Source organism: Anopheles arabiensis, chromosome 3 (genome assembly GCF_016920715.1).
Source record: "Anopheles arabiensis isolate DONGOLA chromosome 3, AaraD3, whole genome shotgun sequence".
In the NCBI taxonomy this organism is placed as follows: domain Eukaryota; kingdom Metazoa; phylum Arthropoda; class Insecta; order Diptera; family Culicidae; genus Anopheles; species Anopheles arabiensis.
In genome coordinates this window covers 89,172,553-89,196,787 of record NC_053518.1, presented here as the reverse complement: position 1 = coordinate 89,196,787, position 24,235 = coordinate 89,172,553, and the positions used below count along the sequence as shown (strand labels likewise).

At 48.0% G+C, this 24,235-nt stretch overlaps 3 protein-coding genes across 5 annotated transcripts; 2 read left to right on the top strand and 1 right to left on the bottom strand.

Moving 5' to 3' along the window:
* Window positions 1–88: 88 nt before the first annotated feature.
* Window positions 89–1,509, bottom strand: LOC120903362 (protein 60A-like). The gene is made up of 2 exons (XM_040312756.1): window positions 1,292–1,509; window positions 89–1,196 (listed from the first exon to the last, which is right to left on the bottom strand). The coding sequence occupies exons 1-2, from the start codon at window positions 1,507–1,509 to the stop codon at window positions 89–91; spliced, it is 1,326 nt and encodes a 441-aa protein (XP_040168690.1).
* Window positions 1,510–3,340: 1,831 nt separating this feature from the next.
* Window positions 3,341–11,866, top strand: LOC120901840 (mRNA (2'-O-methyladenosine-N(6)-)-methyltransferase). The gene is made up of 4 exons (XM_040310158.1): window positions 3,341–4,169; window positions 5,628–7,585; window positions 7,656–7,799; window positions 9,299–11,866. Exons 2-4 carry the CDS (start codon window positions 5,643–5,645, stop codon window positions 9,594–9,596), a joined length of 2,385 nt encoding a protein of 794 aa, XP_040166092.1. The 5' UTR covers window positions 3,341–4,169; window positions 5,628–5,642; the 3' UTR covers window positions 9,597–11,866.
* Window positions 11,867–13,627: 1,761 nt separating this feature from the next.
* On the top strand, window positions 13,628–24,223 carry LOC120900842 (E3 ubiquitin-protein ligase mind-bomb). 3 transcript variants are annotated; one of them, XR_005739245.1, is made up of 7 exons: window positions 13,628–14,631; window positions 16,919–17,911; window positions 19,569–19,676; window positions 19,764–20,849; window positions 20,918–22,075; window positions 22,163–22,658; window positions 22,737–24,223. XR_005739245.1 is itself a non-coding variant. In XM_040308350.1 (6 exons), the coding sequence occupies exons 1-6, from the start codon at window positions 14,476–14,478 to the stop codon at window positions 22,301–22,303; spliced, it is 3,642 nt and encodes a 1,213-aa protein (XP_040164284.1). In that variant the 5' UTR covers window positions 13,628–14,475; the 3' UTR covers window positions 22,304–24,223. The 3 variants fall into 3 exon arrangements, 1 of the variants encoding a protein (XP_040164284.1); XR_005739246.1 differs by having other exon boundaries at window positions 22,163–22,906; window positions 23,210–24,223; XM_040308350.1 differs by having other exon boundaries at window positions 22,163–24,223.
* The last annotated feature ends 12 nt before the right edge of the window (window positions 24,224–24,235 follow it).

The window sequence follows — 24,235 nt, the reverse complement described above, 5'->3', positions numbered from 1 at the left end:
TGTTCTCGTTCCCTTCCATGTTTTCCCCCTATCACTGGAAGCTTCAAACGCCACAAGGCTCCCCCCCCCCTCCGCCACAGCTCCCTCCCTACAGACACCCACAACTCTTAACAACCATATTTTTATACTTTTTCAAATTAATGTTCGCATCATCGATATGATACAGCACCGAGATCGGATTCAGCTTGGTCGGTGCACAGCACGGCTTCGGGACGCGCGTCGGATGCATCAGATGCACCAGCGTCTGTATCAGCGCATGGTTCGTCGCGTTCATGTGCGTGTTGAGCGGGAAATTACACTCGCCGAAGCAAAAGAATGCCCCGAACCCGTCCGGCGCGATAATCCAATCCTGCCAGTTCAGATCCCGGAAGCTCACGTACAGCGTCTGTATCTGGCAGCTTTTGTGCCGTTCGCCACCGCCGCCGAACCGCTCCAGGAACGGATTTCGCACCCGATCGCTACGCTTCCCAGTGCCGGTTCCCGCCTTTCGCCGGACGCTACGTTTCGAGCGTCCACCGACCGTCCCACTGCCACCGGCAAGGGCTGCCGTCGGTTTGACCAGCTCCGGCCCCTTGCAGTAGCCCACGAGAAACGGTTGATAGCGACCGAACCGGTTCGACAGGATCAAACCAACCTCATGCGGCAGGATCTCCTTCCGTGGGCTTTCCGCATAGTAAACCTCAACGAAAATGCCCTTATTGGCGACCCGCTCGACGACCCACCGTTGCATGGCCTGGGTAGCGTTCAGCTCGACCCAGCCGTCGTAGTTGTACGGTACCGATTGTTCCGCCACCAGCTCCAACCGATGCCCATCCTTTGCCGCATCGTACCCACCGATCAGTGACGCACGCACCACTATCTGCCGGCCCCGGACGATCGCATCCCAGGGCCGCTCGGTCGTGCGGTTCTTGTACATGCGCAAGCTCGCGTACAGCAGCTGATTGTTGTCCCGCTCCGCATCGATCTCGGCCGTGTCGAACCACAGCCGATGGCCACCGCGATGATGCCGGATCTTGGGCAGATGGCGGTTGGCTTTGTTGAGAAAGGACATGATCACGTCACTCTCGCCGATCGCCCGTTCGTCGGCGATCGTGAGCAGGTTGGCGCCGTCCGCGTACCGTTTCCGCCGCCGGCCACCGTTCATTTCCTCCGTAAACTTGTGGTAGATGTTGAGCAGGAACTGGGGTGCTGATTTTCTGTGAGGAAAGAAGAAATACAATAAAAATTGCTATTAATTTCCATTCCATTTTTAAATATCACATTTAGGTTGTAAGGAGTATCCGCGCTCTACCTCAAGGAAGGATGCACATGTTGCTTGTTGGGACGATCGGGAAGACCCAGCAGTTCGAGAATTTCATGCTCAATCTCTTGCCGCTCGTGCAGCTCGACACTCTTCTCCCGGACGGTTTGATCGACACCATTGTCGATGTAGAACCCGGTCGAACTAACCAGCCCGATAAGAACGTACAGCACTATCGCAGCAGCGCACAAACTGTATTTCCTGAACATCTTGGAATGATGCGGATCTTCCGACGAGATCACGATGTGCTGTGATCGTGGTTTGAAACGTAACTGACAGCGGACTACGAACGTTGGGATAGTTTTTATAACAAATCCATAAATTTTGCCCCGGAATGTGCGTATGTGCGTGGGTAAGGGTATACGGGGGCTTAGGTAAAGAAGGGCACAAGAACACCCACCGTTACGGGAAGAGCCAGGCGCCAGCCAGAGAAGGGACGAGAGCACGCCGGCTCTACGGGGTAGAGAAGTCCTGTAAACAAAGTGTTGCCTTGAGAAGTGAGGGCTGTGGAATTCCTATTGGAAATGTTGTGGTACGTTCGTGGTGTGAACTTTTACCTGAATTGGCATTTCACAAGAATTGTAGGGCACAGGTGAATTTTTTAAGGTAAAGATTAGGTAAAGATGTTGGAATAAAAAAAGGTGTTAAGAAATTAGTGATGAGTGAGACTACCCATTATTTGTAAGGTCGCGAGTGAGTACCCTACATAGTCGTAGAAGGAGCGTAGAAGGAACGCTGTTACAAAAATATATTGATTTTCTTTCAATTTTTTATCTATTTTTTGACAATGATGATGATCTTTGTGATGATGATAAGACTTTTCTTGATATGTTATAATTAAAATTAGGAAAAAAAACGTGTAAGAAAGCGTCATCATAGGTTTGAGACACGCGCACGTACAAGAGGACATTGGGGCAATTTACTGTCTGCCCAAGGTCTGGGAGGTCACAGCAGGATTCAATAATTGATGATTGTAAGTGGTCAATTCCAGATACATTAGGTTCACCTGCTTCGGAGGGCAGTACTCTGGAGCCAGCCGATGGTACCAATGGAACTGGCCATATGCTTATCTCAGCTGTGTCCTGATAAGTGGTGATAAGGATGCTTGGGAATACCATTGTATTCGTTGGATTATGACCTCGTTTTTTCTTGATAAAACTATGTTGGTCGTCTTGGGTGTGTGTGTGTATGACTTGGTGGGTTCCGCTGATGAAGTGCCGATGGCGCCACTTGCTCGTACAAACTATTTCAATATACCTATCAGAGTAATATTATTTAAAAGATACTTCCATCCTTCTCAAACCTTTTTTTGGGGTAATCATCATGAAGAGGAACGACATAATATGTAAAAAATATTTCAATATTGAACATTCGTCTTTTAAATGAAAAATCCTTGTTTGACATTATTTTCCTCTACCCATAAAAATATTCTCATCACTGTTGCCCGATGAAAATGCTACATGTTATTTTAGAACAGCAAAAAAGTGGACTGTTTTAGCACACGAATCCAATTATGCAAAATTTAAATATTTTCTTATACTACATATTACAGAAACATCAGACAACATATTTAAACACTATGTATGTACAGACATATGTTATAAAGAAATGCCCCAAACATTACATTACACGATAACAAATATGTTGTACTAAAACCACAATCACGCACCGCGTTCCGTTCACTTTAAGAGCACCTGAACCCGCCGCTCTAAGCGGACCACCTCGCCAAAGGTTCCAGAGTGACCAGAAATACCGATTTATCTGTATTCCTACCGATTTTTTATATGCCTACCGATTCACAGATGACCGCCCTAAAACTACCGATTTTCCATTTATCATCGGTTTCTTTCAGTCAGTCAGGCAGATTTCAGTCGTTTAAGCTTAATCTGTGGCGCTTGGGATGCTGTTTCAAGGATCGCTATCGTCATTTGTTACGCGTTCTCAACATTGCTCCTGCCGAAAACCGCCAAAATAATCTGGCCACACTGAATGTTTACCGTGCTTCGCCAGGCAGCGAGAAAACGACAGAAGTAAAAAAAATGCAAATGGCGTACGACGGTGGGCTGTAGTGAATTTTTCCTCGTCACCGATTTCTCGTGCTTTGCGATAGTTTGCGCGATGTTTTGGCGGCCGATCGGTGCGTGAAACTGTGGTGCGTTCGATGCCGCAGCTCGGTACGCTGGAGTACGCCGAGTTGGATGCGGTTCTGTGCGGAAATAGGCTAGTGCATCTTTTTACCCAAAACCGACCTGCTGCTGCTGCTACGGCTGCTGCTGCTCCGTGCAGCTGAAGCGCTGTGCCCTTCTGTGCTCTGTGCCGCAGCAGCTCGAGCTCGAGAGCGTTTGGGAAGCGAGCAGCGGTGGTGCGTCGTGCGCATCAAAACAATCCGTGACGCGTGTGTGTGATCCCGCTTTTGGGGTTGGGGTGGGGTGGTTTGTGTGTGTGTTTTTTTTTTTGTTTTGCCTATCGTTGTGTGTTGTTGCTGGTGGATAGTTTGCGTTAGCTGCGCAGTAAACAGATGCATACGGACCGTTGGCGGGGGTGCAGCCACAGCAGCAGGTAGTTTTTGTTGTTGTTGCCGTTGGCCACTTCCACGCAAGAGTGCCATATCGAACGCCACGGAACACGTACGGAATCGGGTGGTTCCGGAGCACAACGACGCCAGAGTGAAGCAGTTTGTTCGTTTTGGCGGGTTTTTTCTCTTCTTCAAGAGCTATTTTCGTTCCCTCGCACACACAACTGCGAAGGTGATAAGAGACGGGGGGGGAGGAGGCCCTGGCTACACGGTTCGCGCGCACCAGCAAAACGCAACGGGGAAAACGGCGCGCTTTTTTCTGTCTAACGATCTCCCACCACCCCTACATCGCAGGTGAGTAGCATTTGGTGATGCTAATGTGTTTCCCATTTTTTTCTTTGTAGCATATGTTGTAGCGATCGTTACGAGGTGCCAACGTGCAGCAGCAGCAGTCAATGCGAAAGGGGGCGAAAGGTTTTTATTTTTTGTGTGGAACCGGTTGCAATAAACGCAACAACCACCATGTGACACCTCGGCAGGCATCGCGCTTCCCCCGAATGTTGCACGAACGTCCCGAACCAATTCAACAGGAGGGGGTGGGTGGGGGACGCGTCGTCATTTTGCGGCCAGTAGCAGCTTCCGAAAGCATCAGTTTACGATCCCAAACATGTGGCGGAAGATGTTTGTCTTTTTCCGTTTTAGTATGTATCTCATCAAAACGGAAGGAATGCTCGTTCAAAAATCGAATCTCAGTGGCATAGACAACAGTTTGGCAAGCGATAAGAAAGCTCTTTTTTCACGTAGTTTAGCAGGAAATCGCTTAAATTGACTCCAGTTGTTGGATATAGGTTGACAGTATCATGCCTAGGTTCTGTTCAAGAGATTGAAGAGATGGATGTAATCGAAAAACTCAAAATCATCTATAAGCAAAACTTACTATTATTCTTCTGTTGGAATGCTCAGATTGGATTTAAAAAATATCGTGTAATTTCTATTGCTTTTATTGAACCTGAGGTACTCTAATACTTAAAATTCAGGGTTAAATATTTGTTCTTTGGAATCAGAGATGGGAACGTTTTCTTGTAACTAATGCAAATAACTAGTCATTATTAGTTACTTTTACCCTGTAAATTCATCACAATACGCAACGACCAGTTACTCATAATAAGGTGCCTTTTTCTTATTAATATTGTCAATTATTGCAACTAATGACCAATCACTAGTGTGTAATTACTATACAGCGCCCTACCGTATGGACAGTCGTTTTTCGCGATTTGCGGAAAATCTGGAGTAGATAGATAAAAACAGTGAATGTATGAATTGTGCAAAGGACTTTTTCACAGTTTTGTGTATTTTTTTCGAATTTTTAAGACCATTATTACATGACTCACTACAAAAAAAAAAAACAAATTAAGGATCGTAACATAACTATATAGACACCTCGAAAAATAGGGTTTTCGTACTAAGTAATGCTTTAAACAATCGTCCAAAACTAGAAACAACATATTTTAGGAAAGTTTCACAGACATACTATTTTTAACGAATTAAAAAAAGTGTTTTATAACTGTTTTGAAGGTTCTATATGTTTTATAAGTGTAATTATCAAAATATATTTTTTAATATTAAAAAAATAAAAAAATTAGCCATTATTTTGTTAAACAGAGCGTGCATAAAACTAGCTTAATTGTAAAATGATTCGTAAATTTAAAAAGCATAAATTACTTATTTATTTATTTATTTGTTTTAATTTAATTAATTTAATTTTCTCTAAGATCATAATCCAAAACCGTCCCATTTTATTCCTCGTTTCAGGACGGAAGCCACAACATGAATGACGTTGGCATGAACAGTAAAACGGAGAACATACTCCCGGCGGCACCGTCCGCCTGGGACCAGCTGACCAACCCCTCCCTGGCCGAACAGCAACACCCGCAGCACCAGCAGCAACAGGTGCCACCGCTCCACCAGCACCAGCATCATCCGGCCCAATCGCCCCAAATGCAAGCGTCCAGCCCGACCACCATCAGCGCCCCGCTGCTAACGCCCACGAAAACTACGCCTCCCGACGTGGCGCACACCCCGTCCGGGGCCGCCCCCGGTGCCCCCGGTGCCAACTTCAACGAGGAGCTGGCGCCCGAGCTGACGCAGCAAGGCTGGCGGAAGTTTTGGTCCAAGCGTGAAGGGCGACCCTACTTCTGGAACAAGCTGACCGGCGAATCGCTCTGGGAACCGCCCCAACTGAACCGTGGCCCCCCGCAGTTCGACCCGCTGACCGACCCGCTCGGCATCTGCAGCACCAGCCCGCTGAACGGCCCACTGCCGATGCACAACAGCACCGGCTACAACAACAATTCCCATCCCTCGCCCCACAACCACCACCACACGCTGAAACGACGTGCCTCGGAGGACGCAGCTCAGCAGCAGCCGCAGCAGCAGCAGCATCACTCCGCCCATCTCCCGCCCGGTGCCGGCAGTGTCGGTGGACCGCCACCCCTCAAGAAGTACGTCCTGCCCGGCCCGTGGGATCTCGAGGTGCCGACGAACGTGCTGATCTACGAGCGACTGCCCACGACCTTCCCGCAGCCCTACCCGGAGGTGGAAGCGTTGCGCGGTTCGCTCACGCTTCGGCTCGCCAAAACGTACGAGGATCTGTGCAATAAGCGGGAATCGATCGCGCCGCCGAAAGATTCCTTCCAGCGCTGGCTGATGGAGCGGCGCATCATCGACCAGGGCATCGATCCGCTGCTGCCCAGCCAGTGCACGCCCGAAATCTCGCCCCAGATGTATCGCGAAATCCTGCGCGACATACCGATCAAGATCGTGAAGCCAAAGTTCACTGGCGACGCGCGCAAGCAGCTCTCCCGCTACTGTGACGCGGCGAAGAAGATCGTCGAGCGGCGCGGCGCCAGCGAGGAGAGCAAAAAGATCGTCAAGTGGAACGCGGACGAGGCGTACGAGTGGTTGCGGCGCACGGTCGGCGCCAGCTACGAGGACTTCCAGGACCGCCTCACGCATCTGCAGCGCCAGTGCGAACCGCATATCATCGCGACGGTGCGCGTCAGCGTGGAGCAGCTGTGCGCCAAGCTCTACCACCTGTCGATGCAGCACGCGCGCAACATACGCGAGCGGCACGCGCAAATACTGAAGGAGCACGGCATACCGGAGCTGTCCGCGCCGCTGCAGCCGCCCGTCACGCGCAAGGTCTGGTGCTATCCGGTGCAGTTCGCGTTGCCTTCGCCCCGCATGCCGCAGATCGACTACAGCAACGATCGCGACCACATGGTGATCAAGTACACGAACACGGCGGTGATGGCGGCGCCGGACACGCACGTCGTAAACATATCGCACCTGCAGAAGCTCGAGCAGCTGTACCGGTACAACTGTTTCGACGACAAGAAGTTCGATTTCTTCATCGGCCGGGCGTACTGCATGCTGAAGCGGTACGCCACCTTTCTCGGCAACAATGCGAACCCGAACCAGCAGGAACCGGAGCTGACGCAGGCGGCCCTGCCGGCGGTAGTGTTCGAGTGTTTGCACCACCACTTTAACGTGACGTTCGAGTGCTTTGCCAGCCCGCTGAACTGCTACTTCCGCCAGTACTGTTCCGCGTTCGGCGATACGGACTCGTTCTTCGGGTCGCGCGGCTCGTTTCTGGACTTTAAGCCGGTGTCGGGCTCGTTCCAGGTGAATCCACCGTACTGCGAGGAGCTGATCGATGCGAGCCTGCAGCACATCGACCGGCTGCTGACGGATTCGGTCGAACCGTTGAGGTAACGGGGAGGAATGTTTGTGCGATATTGTATGCAACTGATTGGAATGTTTTTGCCATTGCCTTCACAGCTTCATTGTGTTTCTGCAAGAGTGGAAGGATCCGCCGCTAAAGTGTCTGTCCAAGATCGAGGATAGCCCGTACAAGCGCAAACAGGTGGTCGTGATGGGTATGGAGCACGAGTATCGCCATGGCCTGCAGCATTGTATACCAAAGTGAGTAATCTACATTCAGAAACACACTCCAAATCGGTTAATGGGATGGTTGTAGTTGAGTCAGCAAATGATTAAAACCCCCCCTGAAGCGGGCACATTTGTCGCAGGCTTTTCAAAGCTTTACCTACACGTTGTGTCAAATGACAGTTTGTGGTGTGCGTAAAGATTTACTTGAGCATGTATGCTATCCTTCTTTTCATAGGTAATTGTTTTACATATCCTAGAAAACTCTGTAAGCAGGTAGCTAAGTCATTTTCGAATGTAATCATTGTTTTTCACCGCGCGCAAGATGTTATTCCTCATTTCATTTTCATCATCCATTTCTTCAGCATGATTTTCAACACTTGAAGCGTAAGCCAGGGTTTGAAACCGGATCTCATCACCCGCTGGACATTAAACTGTTAATAATCATGCTGAAGAAATTAAACAATTTTCATAATTATTCATAATTTTCATTTTTGAGGCAAATGCACCATTTTAGTGCTGTTGAAAAACATCTTGGAGGCGGTCTGTTACTTTCGTTTTTTCACAGGAGTTTGAAGCCGGATCTCATCATCCGGATTGACAGTTGAAGTGTTGATAATCAAGCTGAAGAAATTGAAGATTATGACGTTGAAAATGTAATAATAGATTGATGTAGATTAACATCTTGCACGCGGTTAATACAGAGTTTCCCAAGTCACTTTAGAATGTGCACATCATTATTCACCACCTCCAAGTTATTTTTCAAACAGTAATCTCTTATTGTATTGACAACACAATACAATTTCAGTTCTTACGCATGATTTTCAACTCATCACAAAATACTGTCAAACTCAATCCACCTTGAAAAGTGTTGAAAATCATGTGGAAAAACTGAAACATTATTATGATGCAAATACAACATTTGACAGCTGTTGAAAAACATGTCGGAAGCAATGAAACAAAATTGTATGCATTGGAAATTGACTCGGTAAACCCTGTAACAACGTTTACGTTTTCGAAACTGACTCGGAAAACACGGCTTTAATTCCATCCACACGGAAGTAAATAACTTATTCGGCAAACCCTGCTGCTTCTGCTGCATGAAACGAATATTGAACTTAAATTTCCACTGCTACATAATATTAGTTGAAAGTAGGAAGCTTTAAAATTTTTACCTTAAAACATTCTCAATTAAAATAATTATTTTTGTATAATTTTTCAATTTTTAGGTTTTGTTTAACAAAGGTCGTTTTGTATTTGTTGAAGATCGTCTGAATTTCACGAAGCTCGTTTCGTATTTGATGAAGATCGTCTGCAGGGGCGAAATGTATATGACATTATTGAATTAAAGTGCTATAGCTATAAGAATCTGTTTAATTTTATAAATATAAAACAAATACAATTCACTCATTTCATCAACCGTGTGCACCACCTCACTAAATATATCAGCAAAACAAATACCTGTAGGAGCAGCGGCGATTTATGCTCAACCACCGAATCTAATCATACGGTTTTTTTCTTTTGCCCTTTTGCAGATCGGAGGTGAACTTTAAAAGCATCGTCGGCACGATGGTGGTCTGGTTGCAGAATGCGGCCGGGTACGCCCGATGGGCCCCGACCGAGGCGCGCGTCGACGCCCTGCTGGAAGCGTTCCGTCCGGGGCGTGAGCGCGACCGGGACAAGGCAATCGCCACCAGCACCGTACCTGTGCAGCCGAGCTGTTCGGCCACCGCCAGCTCACCGGAACCGGGCACGGCGGGGAACAGCGGCAGTGGTGCCGGCGATCTGTCGTCCACCGGTCCGAGCAAGCCTTCGACGCCGGCCACCGTTTAGGACCGCGGAGATAGGACCGCTCGTGTGGTTTAAACAGAGTATAAGCAAGGATGCGCAAGGTGTCGAAGTGGGTCGAAGTAAAAACCGGTTAAAACAACAATAGCAATCAGTAGCAAACGTGTACCACATAGAAAACCCCACACCAACCGTACGCAATGTAGGTTTTAAGCGATCCAATCGAGAGCGCCAATAGAGAAAGACATCCATTAGCGGGGGTGGCGTACCTTTGAAGTGTACGCGCCACACCAATGCTTCCTTCTTTAGTTGGTAAAAGCAAACAAAACAGACCAACCAATACCTTCAACTTCATAGCAATCACGATCCAGTTTGATCCTGTTTATTTGATTTCAACGCACTTTGCGCTCTCGACGACCACGAGCAGAAAGGATCCGGTGCGGTGCGGTGTGCAGTAAACACGCCTAGAAAGGTTTACATGTATAAAAGGATTTACATTTATTTTCTAACTAGAACAAAAAAAAAGCCGCGAATCACGTTGGTGGTAAGGAAAGGAATTGGTAGCATAATTCCGACGGGTGGAAAATTTGTGTCGTGAAGAAGGAAGGAGAAGGAAAAACAAAACCCGAGATCTCTATTGCCTCTACGTTGCTACGTTTTAGGCCGATAGTAGTTGTCACCGATTTGGGGCATAGCTCCAGATCGGGCCATATTCGAACGAAAGTAACGATTTATATATACACACACACACGCATATTATGTATGTACAGATGAAAACGTATGTTATCTTAAATTAATTGCCTCTTCAAATCGTTTCGCTGGTATAACGACAGCACGGTAGGGAAATAGCAACAACACACACACACACAATTCCCATAGTGTACAGGGAACACATTCACAAACAGCAGCAAAAAGTTTTAAAAAATCACTACACAAAAGGACTATTTTGTCACTGAAAACCCTTTTGCATGGTAGAATTTCAATGCATAGTACAGAAAAGGTTCTTTCCCGTTCGATTTATTCGTTCGTTCGATCGTTCGTTAGCTAAATCTAAGAATAGGAATGTTTTAAAGGTTGGCCCCACCACCCCATCCTATGTAAAATGTGTCCCCCCAGACCCTTCGTTTATGATTAAGGTGTAGGAAAACAACGGCCGCAGCCGCCGATAGGTACAGTTAAATGCAGATTTATATATTTATTACACACACACAAACACACAAAATACGTACGATTGAGGGCTTGAGTTGCGTTTGAGCGTAAGAGAAAGCCCGCAAGGGCAACCACATATGGTAAGCTGTACGTAACTTCTCTCTGGGTCTTACCTTATATATTGTTGTGTGCGAAGTGGAAAGCGGAAACAGTTGGCTATACTGTGTAACGGTGGCAATTTTATTTTTAAATTAAACGATAAGATTTATTCAAATAACAGTGAGATTACGTAGCGTGCGCCCCCCCAGGTTTACGTTGGTTGGTAAAAAGCGCTTTTTCTTTTTCTTTCACGATCGGAAAAAGAAAGATCGAGCTTGCTGTAGGGAAGGTAGTTTGTAGCATACCTTTCCAACCATCATACTTCGAGTTTTTAGACAGTTTACTAAAAGAGTGCAGAGCGGACGATTAGTAGGTAGCAATAATGAGCGGTTCTTTCAGCGATCAATTCAGATCGAGCGAGATCATCCTTCTTTTCCAACAAGCGTGTAGCGTGTATTCGTCGTGTTTGTATGTGTGTGTATGTCTGAGGATCAAGGTTAGAAGGAAAAGAAGAGGTCTTTAGTAACTTTGTTGTTCAACTAGTGGTTAATACACACACTTTCCACACTTACAAAAAAAATCCGCTGACGATATCGAAACACAGCGTCTCAGAGTATACAGGAACCCGAAGATGATAATACCCCCTCGATACGTAACCCACTTAGAGGGTACGATCGCGTGTCTATTTAAGCGCACTCGGATACAGTAAACAAACTTTATTCTCAAAAAAAAACATGTAGAATTTTCTTTCTGTGTCACTGTGTTTGGCATTACATGATCGACCAAGGGCGCACGGCACAAGTGAACGTCCACGCGTATATATATACACACACACATAAATTATTAGTTCAAAAGCAACAATGTACAAATACAACAAAAGGCACTCTATTCTTGTAGGGAAACTCCGGTATCTCTCCCCCCCATTCTTAGCTACAGGAAGGAGGAACAGAAACGCCGAGGACGAGGACGTAACAATGCTTATTACTCTAATCAAATCAGTTTTTAGATCGGAAATATAATGTTACAGATTGAACCAATAAATAAGGAAAAATTATTTAAAACGTTAATGTTTACTGCTATCGCTCGTGTATTGAAGGTGGAAATTTTGTCTCTTTATCTACTAAGTGATCTACTAATACTTTGACTCTTGTCCATTTCAGTGTTGTGCACTTATTTCTGGGTCAATTTTCAATAATAACAGCACTATTCAAGGTTTGCGAGGTGTTTTTCAATTGATTACATGCCTTCAACGGTTTTTTAAACGCTTGGAGATAGAGTGTGAGAGTACCTTAGATATACTAAGCCATGGATGAAGTTCTCATTGAACCTTCTCCGTCATCATCTTGGGGTCTTTACATCGACTTACTAGATTTATTGGGTGTCCTTGGTGATGAGGCACTGTTCCAGATGGGGATATCCTTCCTCATCCCGTGGGTTCACCGACGTTCGGCACAGTGAGGATCACGGCGCGAGAGAGATGAGATGTCCTCATGAAAGCCTTACCTCACTCATGGTGGTCTCAAATAACCTAGATCTCGACTATTTCTTCATTGAGGAACTTGAAGATCTCCTCTTTTGCTCTCTCTTGTTGGCTTGCTCACGATAGAGCACGTCGTCGTGACATGACCCGGTCAGCAATTATTCTCCAGGATGCTCGGACCCTGGCTGCAGCCTCCCTTCCATGTAGACACTCGATCTTCGACATATCTCGCTTCATCTGATCCAGCAATCGAGTTCGCTGTGCTCTCCTGCCCCTTATGCCGAACTGGGGATCGCTATGGAACATCTTCTTGGTGGGGCATGAGTCCGGCATACTCATAACATGCCCCAGTCATCGTATCCTACCAGCCCTTGAAGACCTTATAGTACAGATATCTGGAAGTTGACATATTTCCATTTACACACATATTTTTTTTTAGATTTTGGTTTTTAGATGGTCTTCTAATAGCCTGTACATATCGACTACATCGTTACTGAGGTCCTTAATGGGCTTATATAGATGTCAAAAGTATAAAGCTGGATGACTTCCCAGACTGCTTGCCAGTTGGGTTTTTGGATATGGTATCAGTTTCTTGATCTATGGCCTAGGATCTGTACATTATACTTGTTAACATAGATGAAACATTAGCTTCGTTTAAAACAAATAAAACTTAAGACAAGATAAACGATAAAACTAAGCCTAACCAGAAACTAGATTAAAAGCGTTCCAGCCCTGGTTGGTGGTTGATTTGTGTGTGGCAGAACCTGCTGCAATATCTAAGTACAGATGTAGTCAATGTACAGGAACTCTAAGTCGTCGACAGCTGTGCCATGTTCAGCGATCGACTTGCTATTCCTTCGAAGCTCCAGAAGCGAATCATCCGCCAAGTGCATCGTTGACACCATGGCTTCATTCACTTGCATTCACAACAATCCTGATATCATGGCATCTTCAGGACCGAAGCCGAAGCGTTCCTCGGTCCAACTTCTGCGACTCTTGGAGTTATCTTATTAGCATAAAAATCATTAATCTAGATTTTGTTATCTTTAAACATTGAACAAAATTTTTGAATAAACATAAACCATTGTTTCGAACAGCAAGAATAACACTAAACCACTTAAATGATTCACCAAAATGGAAACAAAATTACCAAAGAGCTCAGTTGAGGGGGTTAAAATAGCTCCCAACCGGCGCTTCGAATTTCAAACCCGATTTGACGTTTCCTATCCGCATGCGCGCTGTCAAACTTCGGGCCTGTCGGGCTGCCTTCGGGTTGCTTCGCGTTCAGCCCTTCCAAAACGGCAAACGCGGTCACACTTTCCCACACATACACACACACATACACACTATTCCGTCTTCCAGCCCGTGCGAGCCCGTAGTTTGAAAGCTGCTGGGCTGCTCAGCACAAGCAAGACCTGGTTCATTTCTGCAGTGGGTTTTTTCAATGAAATATCATCCCCAAACGTACTACACCTGACCCGTGGGGGAGAATGGGCCGAAACCAAAGTGCTGTGATTTGAAAAACTGGTGCAATAGCTGTCCACACACTGTTCAAGGTGCAACGAGGGAGCACATATCCCCACCCCTGCCTCTGGTGGATTTTTCCGTGCGGGACGGGTGCGAAAGAAAGTTTGGTGCCAGGTGCCCAACCTCCTCTTCCTCGGGACACGCGCGGGGGAACAATTATACAAGTTTGATCGGTTGCCCAGTAATTTGGCATACAAACACACACGCACACACAGAAGTGCTGGCTGGCTGGCACGAGTGTGCAAAAAAGTGTTCCTACTAGTGTGTTGGAATTGAAGGCAAAGTTGTGTAAAAAGTACAAAAGTTTTCCAACATCTCCAACATATTCTGGCCGCCCCACAAACGGGGTGCAAAGCGAGATGGGGTGGTAAAGTGTGCTTGTGTGTGTATGTGTGTGTGTGTGAACAGTTTTCCATAGTGAAGTGGTAGCAGCAACAACACCACCAGCAACAAGAAACGAGAAGAAGAACGCGGTTGTGTTGCCTTTTTTTCTCACCAGCATTCACATCAAACGACGACGACGACGACATCTCGTCATTGAGTGAGTCAGAAAGGAAGTGTAAAAGAGCGGGAGAGAGCGAGAGGGCACGATAATAGTGGTGGCAGAATCCATCCCGCAGATTGTTGTTGCGACCGCTGCTGACCAGATTCCAATGCACACGGGAAACAATGGCCTGTGCTAGTACCTCGTCCACGGCCAGCATGGAGCTGGTGGGTCCGGCAGGGCCGACAAACGTAGCGGCCGCCGCACGACCTTCACGCTTCACGATGGAAGGCGTCGGATCGCGGGTCATCCGCGGGCCGGACTGGAAATGGGGCAAGCAGGTGAGTTGTTTCACAGCCGGGCGACGGCAGTAGAACATTCCAGCACTGCCAGAACGGCCGGGCAGTGCCAGTTCCGGGATGCGCTGGCAAAACGAGAGATCACAATTTGGGTCATAAAGTTGGCAGGCGAAGAGGAGAAAGAGCACACACACACAAAATACACACACCGTGTGTGTGTGTGTATTTATGGAAACAAAAGGGAAATCCTCTTTCCCCAGGAGAAGAGGGCTCATGCTTAAGGAAGGGAGCACAATCAGCAGGTACCAGAAATTAAATCCCGATTTTGTGCGTTTTAGAGCGAACCGAAGAAGCGAACCGTCTGAAGGCAATGCGAATGGCATTATCTGTTGCTGATGCTTGGGATGCTGCTGCATAGATTTGGGATTTATGTGACCGACCCATCCGACCGCTTGAGAGGCACGCACCATTAGCATTTACGGCAAAGCGAAGCGATGGTAAACGCAGGCAAGCGAAGGGCAAACGACCGTACATACCGAGAAAAGGAGCATCCGCTTACAAGAATGATGCAGCAAAGCAGGCCACGAGAGAAAAACGGCACACATAAAGCGGTTTGTTTGTGTTTGTATGTGTGTGTGTGAGAGACCTCCGGTCGGCTCCGGTTGGTCGCTGGAGTGAAGAAGGCAGCGCAGCGTTAATTTAAAATTTATTATTTCATCAATCAACGGCCAACAGCGCCGGTGGAGGATTGCGCACGGAAAACAATTGCAGCGGCCCCGGGAGTTGCCCGCTCACCACGGTTTACCGATTCGTAACATTTGGCAGTTTGTGGGGGGGGGGCTAGTCGTCTCGCCTACTAAAGCGAAAACTAATTGGGAGTGTGCAAGTGAGCCTGCTAAGTGAGGCGCCGCTGTTATGCTTAGTTTTTTCTTCTCACAAGCTTTCAGTTTGTTTTTCGTTTTTAGAGCGTCCTCTGTACTAGTGGAAGGAGCTCGGAATCGGACCTACCCGATTCCGAATCCATGTTCGGAATCAATTCCAGAGTCGATTCCGATGTTGGAATCGATTCCGATTCTGGAGCCAATTCCGGAGTTGACTCTGAAGTTGATTCTGGAGCCAATTCTGGAGTCGACTCTGGATCCGATTCCGATGTTGACTCTGGAGCCTATTCCGGTGCCGATTCCGGAGTTGACTCTGGAGCCAATTCTGGAGTCGTCTCTGGAGAAGATTCCGCAGTCGATTCTGGAACCGATCCCAGAATCGATTCCACGATCGGAATCAGCTCCGGAATCAGAATCGGTTCCGTAATTGGAATTGATCTGGGAATCGCAATTTGCCCCGCTAACGGAATCAGGATTGACTCCATAAATGGAATTAGCTTCTGAATGAGAATCAGTTCTTGAATTGTAATACGAAGTTGCAGAAGTTAAATCAGTCCGGGAATCTCCATGAGAATGGATCGTTTACAAGTAAATTTTGATTCTTTGCAGCTATCAATACCTAGCATCATTGGACCCAAACGCCTATTCTTATGGTTATGCCGAAACCGACTCCGTATCAAAGCCGATTTCGATTTCAGAGCCAATTCCGATTCCGGAACCAATTCTGGAGTCGATTCCGATTACGGAACCAATTGGAATCGATTTTAGATAACTTCGGAGCTAGCCGGAATCAATTCCGACAAAAACTTCATTTTCCCTTCATCACTACTCCGTACCACATAACTGTGGCCAATGAAGCATTGGTTTAATTACGACAAAACGATGCTGTGGAGACTCTTACTTTTAAAAATGCACCCCCTCCCCCAAAAAAGATAGTAAATTGGTTTATTTATTTCCCCGAGCACCGCGTTGCGCAAAAGTCGCCGCCACCTTCAAAAGCCGTTCGTGTGATGCCTCAATCGATCGTCACTGGGGCAAATGAAAACAACAACAACACGGCCCGAGACGCCGGGGCATACAGTGGGGCAGGCGGTACACGCGGCCAACCAACCACCACAAACCGCAGTAGTCACATGGGAACGAGAGACATCGCGCCACTATTAGATCGCGCGTACGCGATCATCATGCCGCCTGCCATGTCTGCCTGCTCAGCTCACCGCGCGATAAGCGCTTGACCCCGGACAAGATTTTCGCCTCGGTGTGCCGGGGTTGTTTTCATTCGATTTTGCTGCATCGGCTTTGCATCGGGCCGCGCTGGAACTGCTGGGGGAATCTCTTCCGGCATCAGCCCTCTTAGCTCGATTTCTATTTTGATTTGTTTTTAATTCTCTCTCTCTCTCTCTTTCTCTCTCTTTCTTTACTTTCACTACGCCCGCTTCGGTTTGCAGGACGGTGGCGAAGGACACGTCGGCACGGTGCGCAACTTCGAGTCGCAGGAGGAGGTGGTCGTCGTGTGGGACAACGGGACGGCCGCCAACTACCGGTGCGCCGGTGCGTACGATCTGCGCATCCTGGACAGTGCGCCGACCGGCATCAAGCACGAGGGCACGATGTGCGACACCTGCCGGCAGCAGCCCATCTTCGGCATCCGCTGGAAGTGCGCCGAGTGTAACAATTACGATCTCTGCTCGATCTGCTACCAGAGCGACAAGCACCATCTGCGGCATCGCTTCCACCGCATCACGACGCCCGGCGGCGAGAAGACGCTGCTCGAGCCGCGCCGCAAGTCGAAAAAGATCGCCGTGCGGGGGATCTTCCCGGGGGCGCGGGTCGTGCGCGGCGTCGACTGGCAGTGGGAGGACCAGGACGGTGGCAATGGGCGCCGGGGGAAGGTGAACGAGGTGCAGGACTGGTCGTCGGCGTCGCCCCGGTCCGCCGCGTACGTCGTGTGGGACAATGGGGCGAAGAACTTGTACCGCGTCGGGTTCGAGGGCATGGCCGATCTGAAGGTGGTGAACGACGCGAAGGGCATGACGGTGTACCGGGACCATCTGCCGCTGCTGGGCGAGTATGGGCCGGGCCGGGCGCCGAACAACTTCCAGATCGGCGACCAGGTGACGGTCGATCTGGACATCGAGATAGTGCAATCGCTGCAGCACGGACACGGCGGCTGGACCGACGGGATGTTCGAGTGTCTCAGCACGACCGGCACGGTGGTCGGCATCGACGAGGACCACGATATAGTGGTCGCGTACCCGAGCTCGCACCGCTGGACGTTCAATCCGACCGTGCTGACGATCGTGTCGTCGCCGATGATGCTGCTCGCCGACAACCAGCCGCAGCAGTTCGCGGTCGGCGATTTTGTGAAGATCTGCAGCGACCTGGAGCGCATCAAGATACTGCAGCGGGGCCACGGCGAATGGGCGGAAGCGATGGTGCCGGTAAGTGGGAGAGTTGTGGTTTTGGTTTTGTTAGTGATTGTTAGCCGTTTTTGTTATCTGTTTGTTATCAATTCTACGTGCTATCGATGTACAGCAATCTTCGATGCCATTTTTTATATATTGTAAGAAGCTTTTTAAACAATACGACCATTTGGACCGTTCCTGCTGAATGCATTTGGATGAATTATAAACTTAATAATTCTCAAAAATATTATAACTAAATCCTCTCAGTGCGTCCTATAGATTCCATGCTAATGATTCAGTCATATTTAGAGAGTAAATGAAACAAATTCTAATTGATTAGTTTACTTACTTTAAAGGGGTTCAATTACAGAAACAAATTCAAAGAGGAAAGGAATCGAGAATCAGATAGGGCTAAACGGGGCAAAATGGGCACTCTTTATTTAAGCATTATTTCACTGGGCCATTGAATGTGTATTATTATTACAGGGTTTTCCAGGAGTTCTCTTAGGACACTCTAATGACTCCTTCTTACGTGAAATGAACTTAATGCAATGGGAATTGGACTCTATAGCACCCTTGTCGGACAAATCCAATAGGAGCCTGCCCAAAAAGATCCAATAGAGTCCAATTTCACCAAATGAGGGAAGTTCATTTCTAATAAGAAAGAGTCAAGGAAGTGTGCCACAACTATGAGAGCCCCTGGAAAACCCTGTAGTGCAAAAAAATAAAAATAAAATTGCTTCACTTGGAGCAAACTGGGCTGATGCTTCGACATACGGCGCTTGGTGTGGCTACGTTGTTGTATGTATCCACACAATAATGCTAACAGGCACAGCTTCAAAAGATTCGATTTCGTCGATTAAAACGAGTAAAAAGTGTTTTAATTTTGATAACATATTTTTGGAAGAATTTTAAGGACTTTCCTGAACAGCAAACCAAAAGAAAGGACGAGGATACATTTGATGAAACTTGACCATTGGAATAATAAGAATAATTGTGTTTTGTGACAAATTGAAAGGAATATTCATTAATCAGCTTAACATGCTCATTTTGCCATGCTTTCTATATAGTTATTTCTTTAGAAGAAATAACTATGTAAACAGATAAAAGTCAAAAGAACATAAAGGAGAAAACAGACATGCATAGTAATAATAGAAAACAAAACAAGACTAAACAACAGAAGAGTGAAGAAAAGATGTGATAGAAAAATAAAATAGAAAATACAAAGAACGAAAGGAAACAGCCTATGGGAACAAACAAGTACTGTTTGAAAAGGGTAAAATTAGACATAAATACGTAGGCAGTAAAGTGTGCGACCATAAAACAGCTTTATATTTAAGAATAATCACTTTTGAAGTGAATCACCGCAGCTCCAAAGTGTTGTTATGTAGATTTGTTTCACTTTAACATTTTAAGCTAAATAAGTTAATAGTTTTTGCCAGAAGTATTAAATTTTCTTCGTTAAATTAACTGTTTGAGTCATGCGGTTGAGCTTATGACTGAGTCATATGAAATGGGCACGAATTATTTCAAATGAATCACTTTTCCTCAGAATCAGACTTCCATCCTTCGCAATGATTGAGTCAAACCAAGCTGATAGCAGGTTGTTGACCTAAACCTGGTTGAAATAATTTTTTTAAATACCTTTTTTAACGATCATTAATAACATCCCGTTTGCTTCCTTCAATTACAGACGCTCGGAAAGGTGGGCCGCGTGCAGCAGGTGTACCACGACAACGATCTGAAGGTGGAAGTTTGCAACACATCCTGGACGTACAATCCGCTCGCTGTGACAAAAGTTGTAAGTCGTCGACAAACGAGCCTCCCCTGGGGAAAATTCTACTTCACTAACGTCTCAACTTTCCTGCGCTCCTTTCTCCCTGCTTAGGCTTCCTCGTCCGACGGTGCCACGGCCGTCACAACCAACGGCGAGCGGCTGTCGGCGATACTGAAGAAGCTGTTCGAACCGCACGCCTCGGGCGATACCACGGAAGAGCTGGTAAAGGCCGCCGCCAACGGTGACAAGGCGAAGGTGGAAGAGTTCCTGATCGGTTCGGCCGGTGGCCAGAACGTGGCGCCGTCCTCGTCGTCGGCGGCCGGTGCCGCTGCCAGCCTCGGTGAATCCCAGTCGGTCGTCAAGGTCGACGTGAACGGTGTGTTTGCGGGCCATACCGCCCTGCAAGCGGCCAGCCAGAACGGCCACCTGGAAGTGATCGAGGTGCTGCTGCGCCACAATGCGGATGTCGAGATCGAGGACAAGGACGGCGATCGGGCCGTCCATCATGCAGCGTTCGGCGACGAGCCGGGCGTGATGGGCATGCTGGCAAAGGCGGGAGCGGACCTGAATGCACGCAACAAGCGGCGCCAGACAGCGCTCCACATCGCCGTCAACAAGGGCCACTTCAATGTGGTGAAAACGCTGCTCGAGCTAAACTGCCATCCGAGCCTGCAGGACTCGGAGGGTGATACGGCGCTGCACGACGCCATCTCGAAGGAGCACGACAACATGCTGGCCCTGCTGCTCGACAACGGGGCGGACATAACGCTCACCAACAACAACGGGTTCAATGCGCTGCACCACGCCGCCCTGAAGGGCAACCCGAGCGCGATGAAGGTGTTGCTGACCAAAACGAACCGGCTGTGGATAGTGGAGGAGAAGAAGGACGACGGCTACACGGCGCTGCACCTGGCGGCGCTTAACAACCACGTCGAGATCGCGGAGCTGCTGGTGCGCATGGGCAAGGCGAACATGGACTGCCAGAACGTGAACCTGCAGACGGCGCTGCATCTGGCGGTCGAGCGGCAGCACGTGCAGATCGTGAAGCTGCTGGTGCGCGAGGGCGCCAACCTGAACATTCCGGACAAGGACGGCGACACGCCGCTGCACGAGGCGCTGCGGCACCACACGCTGTCGCAGCTGCGCCAGCTGCAGGACGTCGAAGGGTTTGGCAAGATTTTAATGGGCTTGCGAAATGTACGTTTTGTGTTTGGCGCTTTATTTTGTACACATTTTGTAACTTACTTATGTTTCCTTTTTTGCAGAACACGGACAAGAAAGCGTCGGCATCGATTGCCTGCTTTCTGGCGGCCAATGGGGCCGATCTGACGATAAAAAATAGAAAGCTACAGACACCGCTGGACCTCTGCCCGGATCCGAATCTCTGCAAAACGCTGATCAAATGCTACAACGAGCGCAAGACGGAGGATATGGACAGCATGACCCTCGGTATGGCGAGCCACACGGGCGGCGGCGGCGGCCCTACCATGCCACTGCGGCGCGGAGGCTACCGCCCGCCGGATGAGCCGATCGCTTCCACGTCCGCGGGCAATCCGGGCACGAGCGGGCTCGGCTCGGGCGGCCTGAACCACGCCCAGATCGACGCCAACCTGCTGATGGGGCTGAGCAAGATGTCGATCCAGCCGAACGCGGCCGGCGAAGCGAACACGAACGTAAGCGTCAACCACAACACGGCAAGCAGTGGCGGCGGCGGCGGTGTTTCCGTAGCCTGCAGTGTCGCCACCACCACCGCCGGCGACAGCAGTGGACCGCTGGACGAGTGTCTGCTGTGCTCGGACCAGAAGCGCGACACGGTGTTCAAACCGTGCGGGCACGTGGTGTGCTGCGAAAACTGTGGCCCGCGCATCAAGAAGTGTCTGATCTGCCGGGAGTCGGTGCTGTCGCGCGAAAAGATCGACGAGTGTCTGGTGTGCTCGGACCGGAAGGCGTCGGTGTTTTTCAAACCGTGCGGCCACATGGTGGCGTGCGAGCACTGCGCCCCGATCATGAAGAAGTGCGTCCAGTGCCGGACGCAGCTCGAGCAGATGGTACCGCTGTCGGTGTGCAGCGGTGGGCAGGGCAGCGTGATCAACATCCAGCACCCGGTGGAGGACGGCAAGAAGGATCTGCTGCACAATCACAATGCATCGCAGCAGCAGCAGCAGCAGTTGCTGCAGGGCACGAACAAAGCAGGGCTTGGCGTTGCCATGAACAACACGATGTCGCCCAATGCAAGCGCACTGGCGGCGGGTTCGGGCAGCGGCGGCGTTGCGCTGGGCAACAATGGGCAGGCGGTCGGGGGCGCCAGCAGCTCGACGGGTAGCAGCAACACGAACGCATCGCTGATTGTTTCGCCCAACAATCTCAACCTGGTGGACGATTTCCAGAAGCTGCAGCAGCAACTGCAGGACATTAAGGAGCAGGTTGGTGTTTGGGGTGGGGTTTTTTTTGCGTGAAAATACTAATTTATCTTCTCTTTCTCTTGTCTTCCTACCACGTCCTACCACCAGACGATGTGCCCGGTTTGCTTCGATCGGATCAAAAACATGGTGTTCCTGTGCGGCCATGGCACGTGCCAGATGTGCGGCGATCAGATAGACGGCTGTCCCATCTGCCGCAAGACGGTGGAGAAGCGTATTCTGCTGTTCTAAGGACACAAAGAGACAAAAAACGGTGGATGGAGAGGGATCCCCATCTCCTCCCGCCGTTTCCATACAGGCTTTAAAAATGCGAAGTGGTTTACGATCGTCATGTTCGAAAAACAAATCGAAGGATTGTGTTGTGCTGACGTTTGGACTCTTGCCAATGTTGGAGATTTTTCCTGCCCGGAATTCCGGAATTGAATTTCCACCTGCCGTGGGAATTGGGCCAAACAAGAGGAATGTTGAAAGATTTTTTACTGACGAATTTGTCAGTATGCTGTCTCATCTCAGAGTAGTACAATCGGAACTTGAACTGGTTCAACTTCGATTGCCTGCCAACAGTTGAATTTGTACATTTTTGCTGGTACGTTTTTCCATACACAAAAATATTCGGATTCGTTTACTACAAAAGTCATGGGATTTTTTCGTATATTTCTTTAAGCCCAGGGGTTTCGTACAAATACAACGCAAGAGTCAAGAAAGAGTCTGAAAATTATGAGAACCCCTGACCAACTCTTGTATGTAAGTCGGTTCCATGATACCCGGCCAGCGCATGGAGCATCCGTTCTACGCTCACTTCAGAATGTGCGAATCCGCTCCGCAAAACTAGAGGTGAGCATTTCGGTTCTTTTAAGTGAACGTGAGTGAACCGAGCCGTTCATTGATGTGAACGTGAACGTGATTTCGTTCTTTTGCAAACAGCAATTCCTGTAAAGTCTGTGAATCGGTACTCTATTCGAAAATCGGTAAAACTACAAATTAATTCGTTGGTCCGATCACATGAAAAATAAGCAAATAATATTAACACTCATTTAATATCATTTGACCCTAGAAAGCGATTCACGCAAACAGTTTAAAATCGACCATTTCTTGTTTTTTTTTCTCTCTCTCTCTAAATTTGCAAATGTTCAACAGGTTTTTCGTCCCATTCAAACGGGAACGAACGGATTTCCCATTGAAAAGTGAGGCACTCATGAGTGCAAATGAGAGGAGATTGGGTGTCGCGTCGAACGCATTTCGGCGAACGGAGTCGGATGCTCCGGCCGACAGTCATATTAAGTCGTACGACTTTTACAACAAGCCCGTCATGGGTTCAAGCCTCGTATATGCCGATGTCGTCATACACAGTACAGTACCTTTCCTGCTATTGGTTTTGCTTCTTTTTCGTCTTTTTCGAACATGTCGACCGTGTATACCTTCCCATTTAGGTCTCATTTACGATAGTGGCTACTGTTAGGTTAGGTGTTTTTGCACTTTTTTTTGTTTTATATCAATCATCATCCACCGACCACTCCTGCCCTCCCCCTCATCATGCTGACACCGAGACGACTCCCTTTGCGCCAATTTGTATTGTTAAGTTAGTAGTAATAGTAGTAGTGTTTTGTGTTTTGTCAATCCCGAAAAAAAACCCTTCGATTACCGATCGTTGCCGTCCACAGCACAGCAGGTGTTTGCACAAATAATCAAAACACTTTCTGCAGCACAACGGAAGAAGCAAAATATCATGAGGTTAAAATGTGCAAAAAAGTTGTCATAAAAACAGGCTTTAGTTATTTTGTTTAGTGGGGGGGGAGTGCACATTTTCGGTGCATAGTTTTACACCTTTTTTCTACTCATATAATTTTTCCCATTTGTGCCTTTGATTTTCGCTTAAATTATAATTGTATCCAATGCATTAAATAGATTAAAAATAGGTAATATTTTTTTTAGAGTACGTTAAAATGAAAAAAAGACAGTGAATCCCGGGGTAAACCGGGTCGGTCGAGAGTGTGGGGTAGCACCGACCGTCAAGCAAAACAATCAACCCACTTTTCCGGCACGCATTTATACGATGTATATCCATCACCGAAACAACTTCCGCTCAATAGAACTGTGAATAAAGCAACATCAATAAACCGTAAATAACATTAGGAAAAACGACGAAAAGTACAGCAAACGACT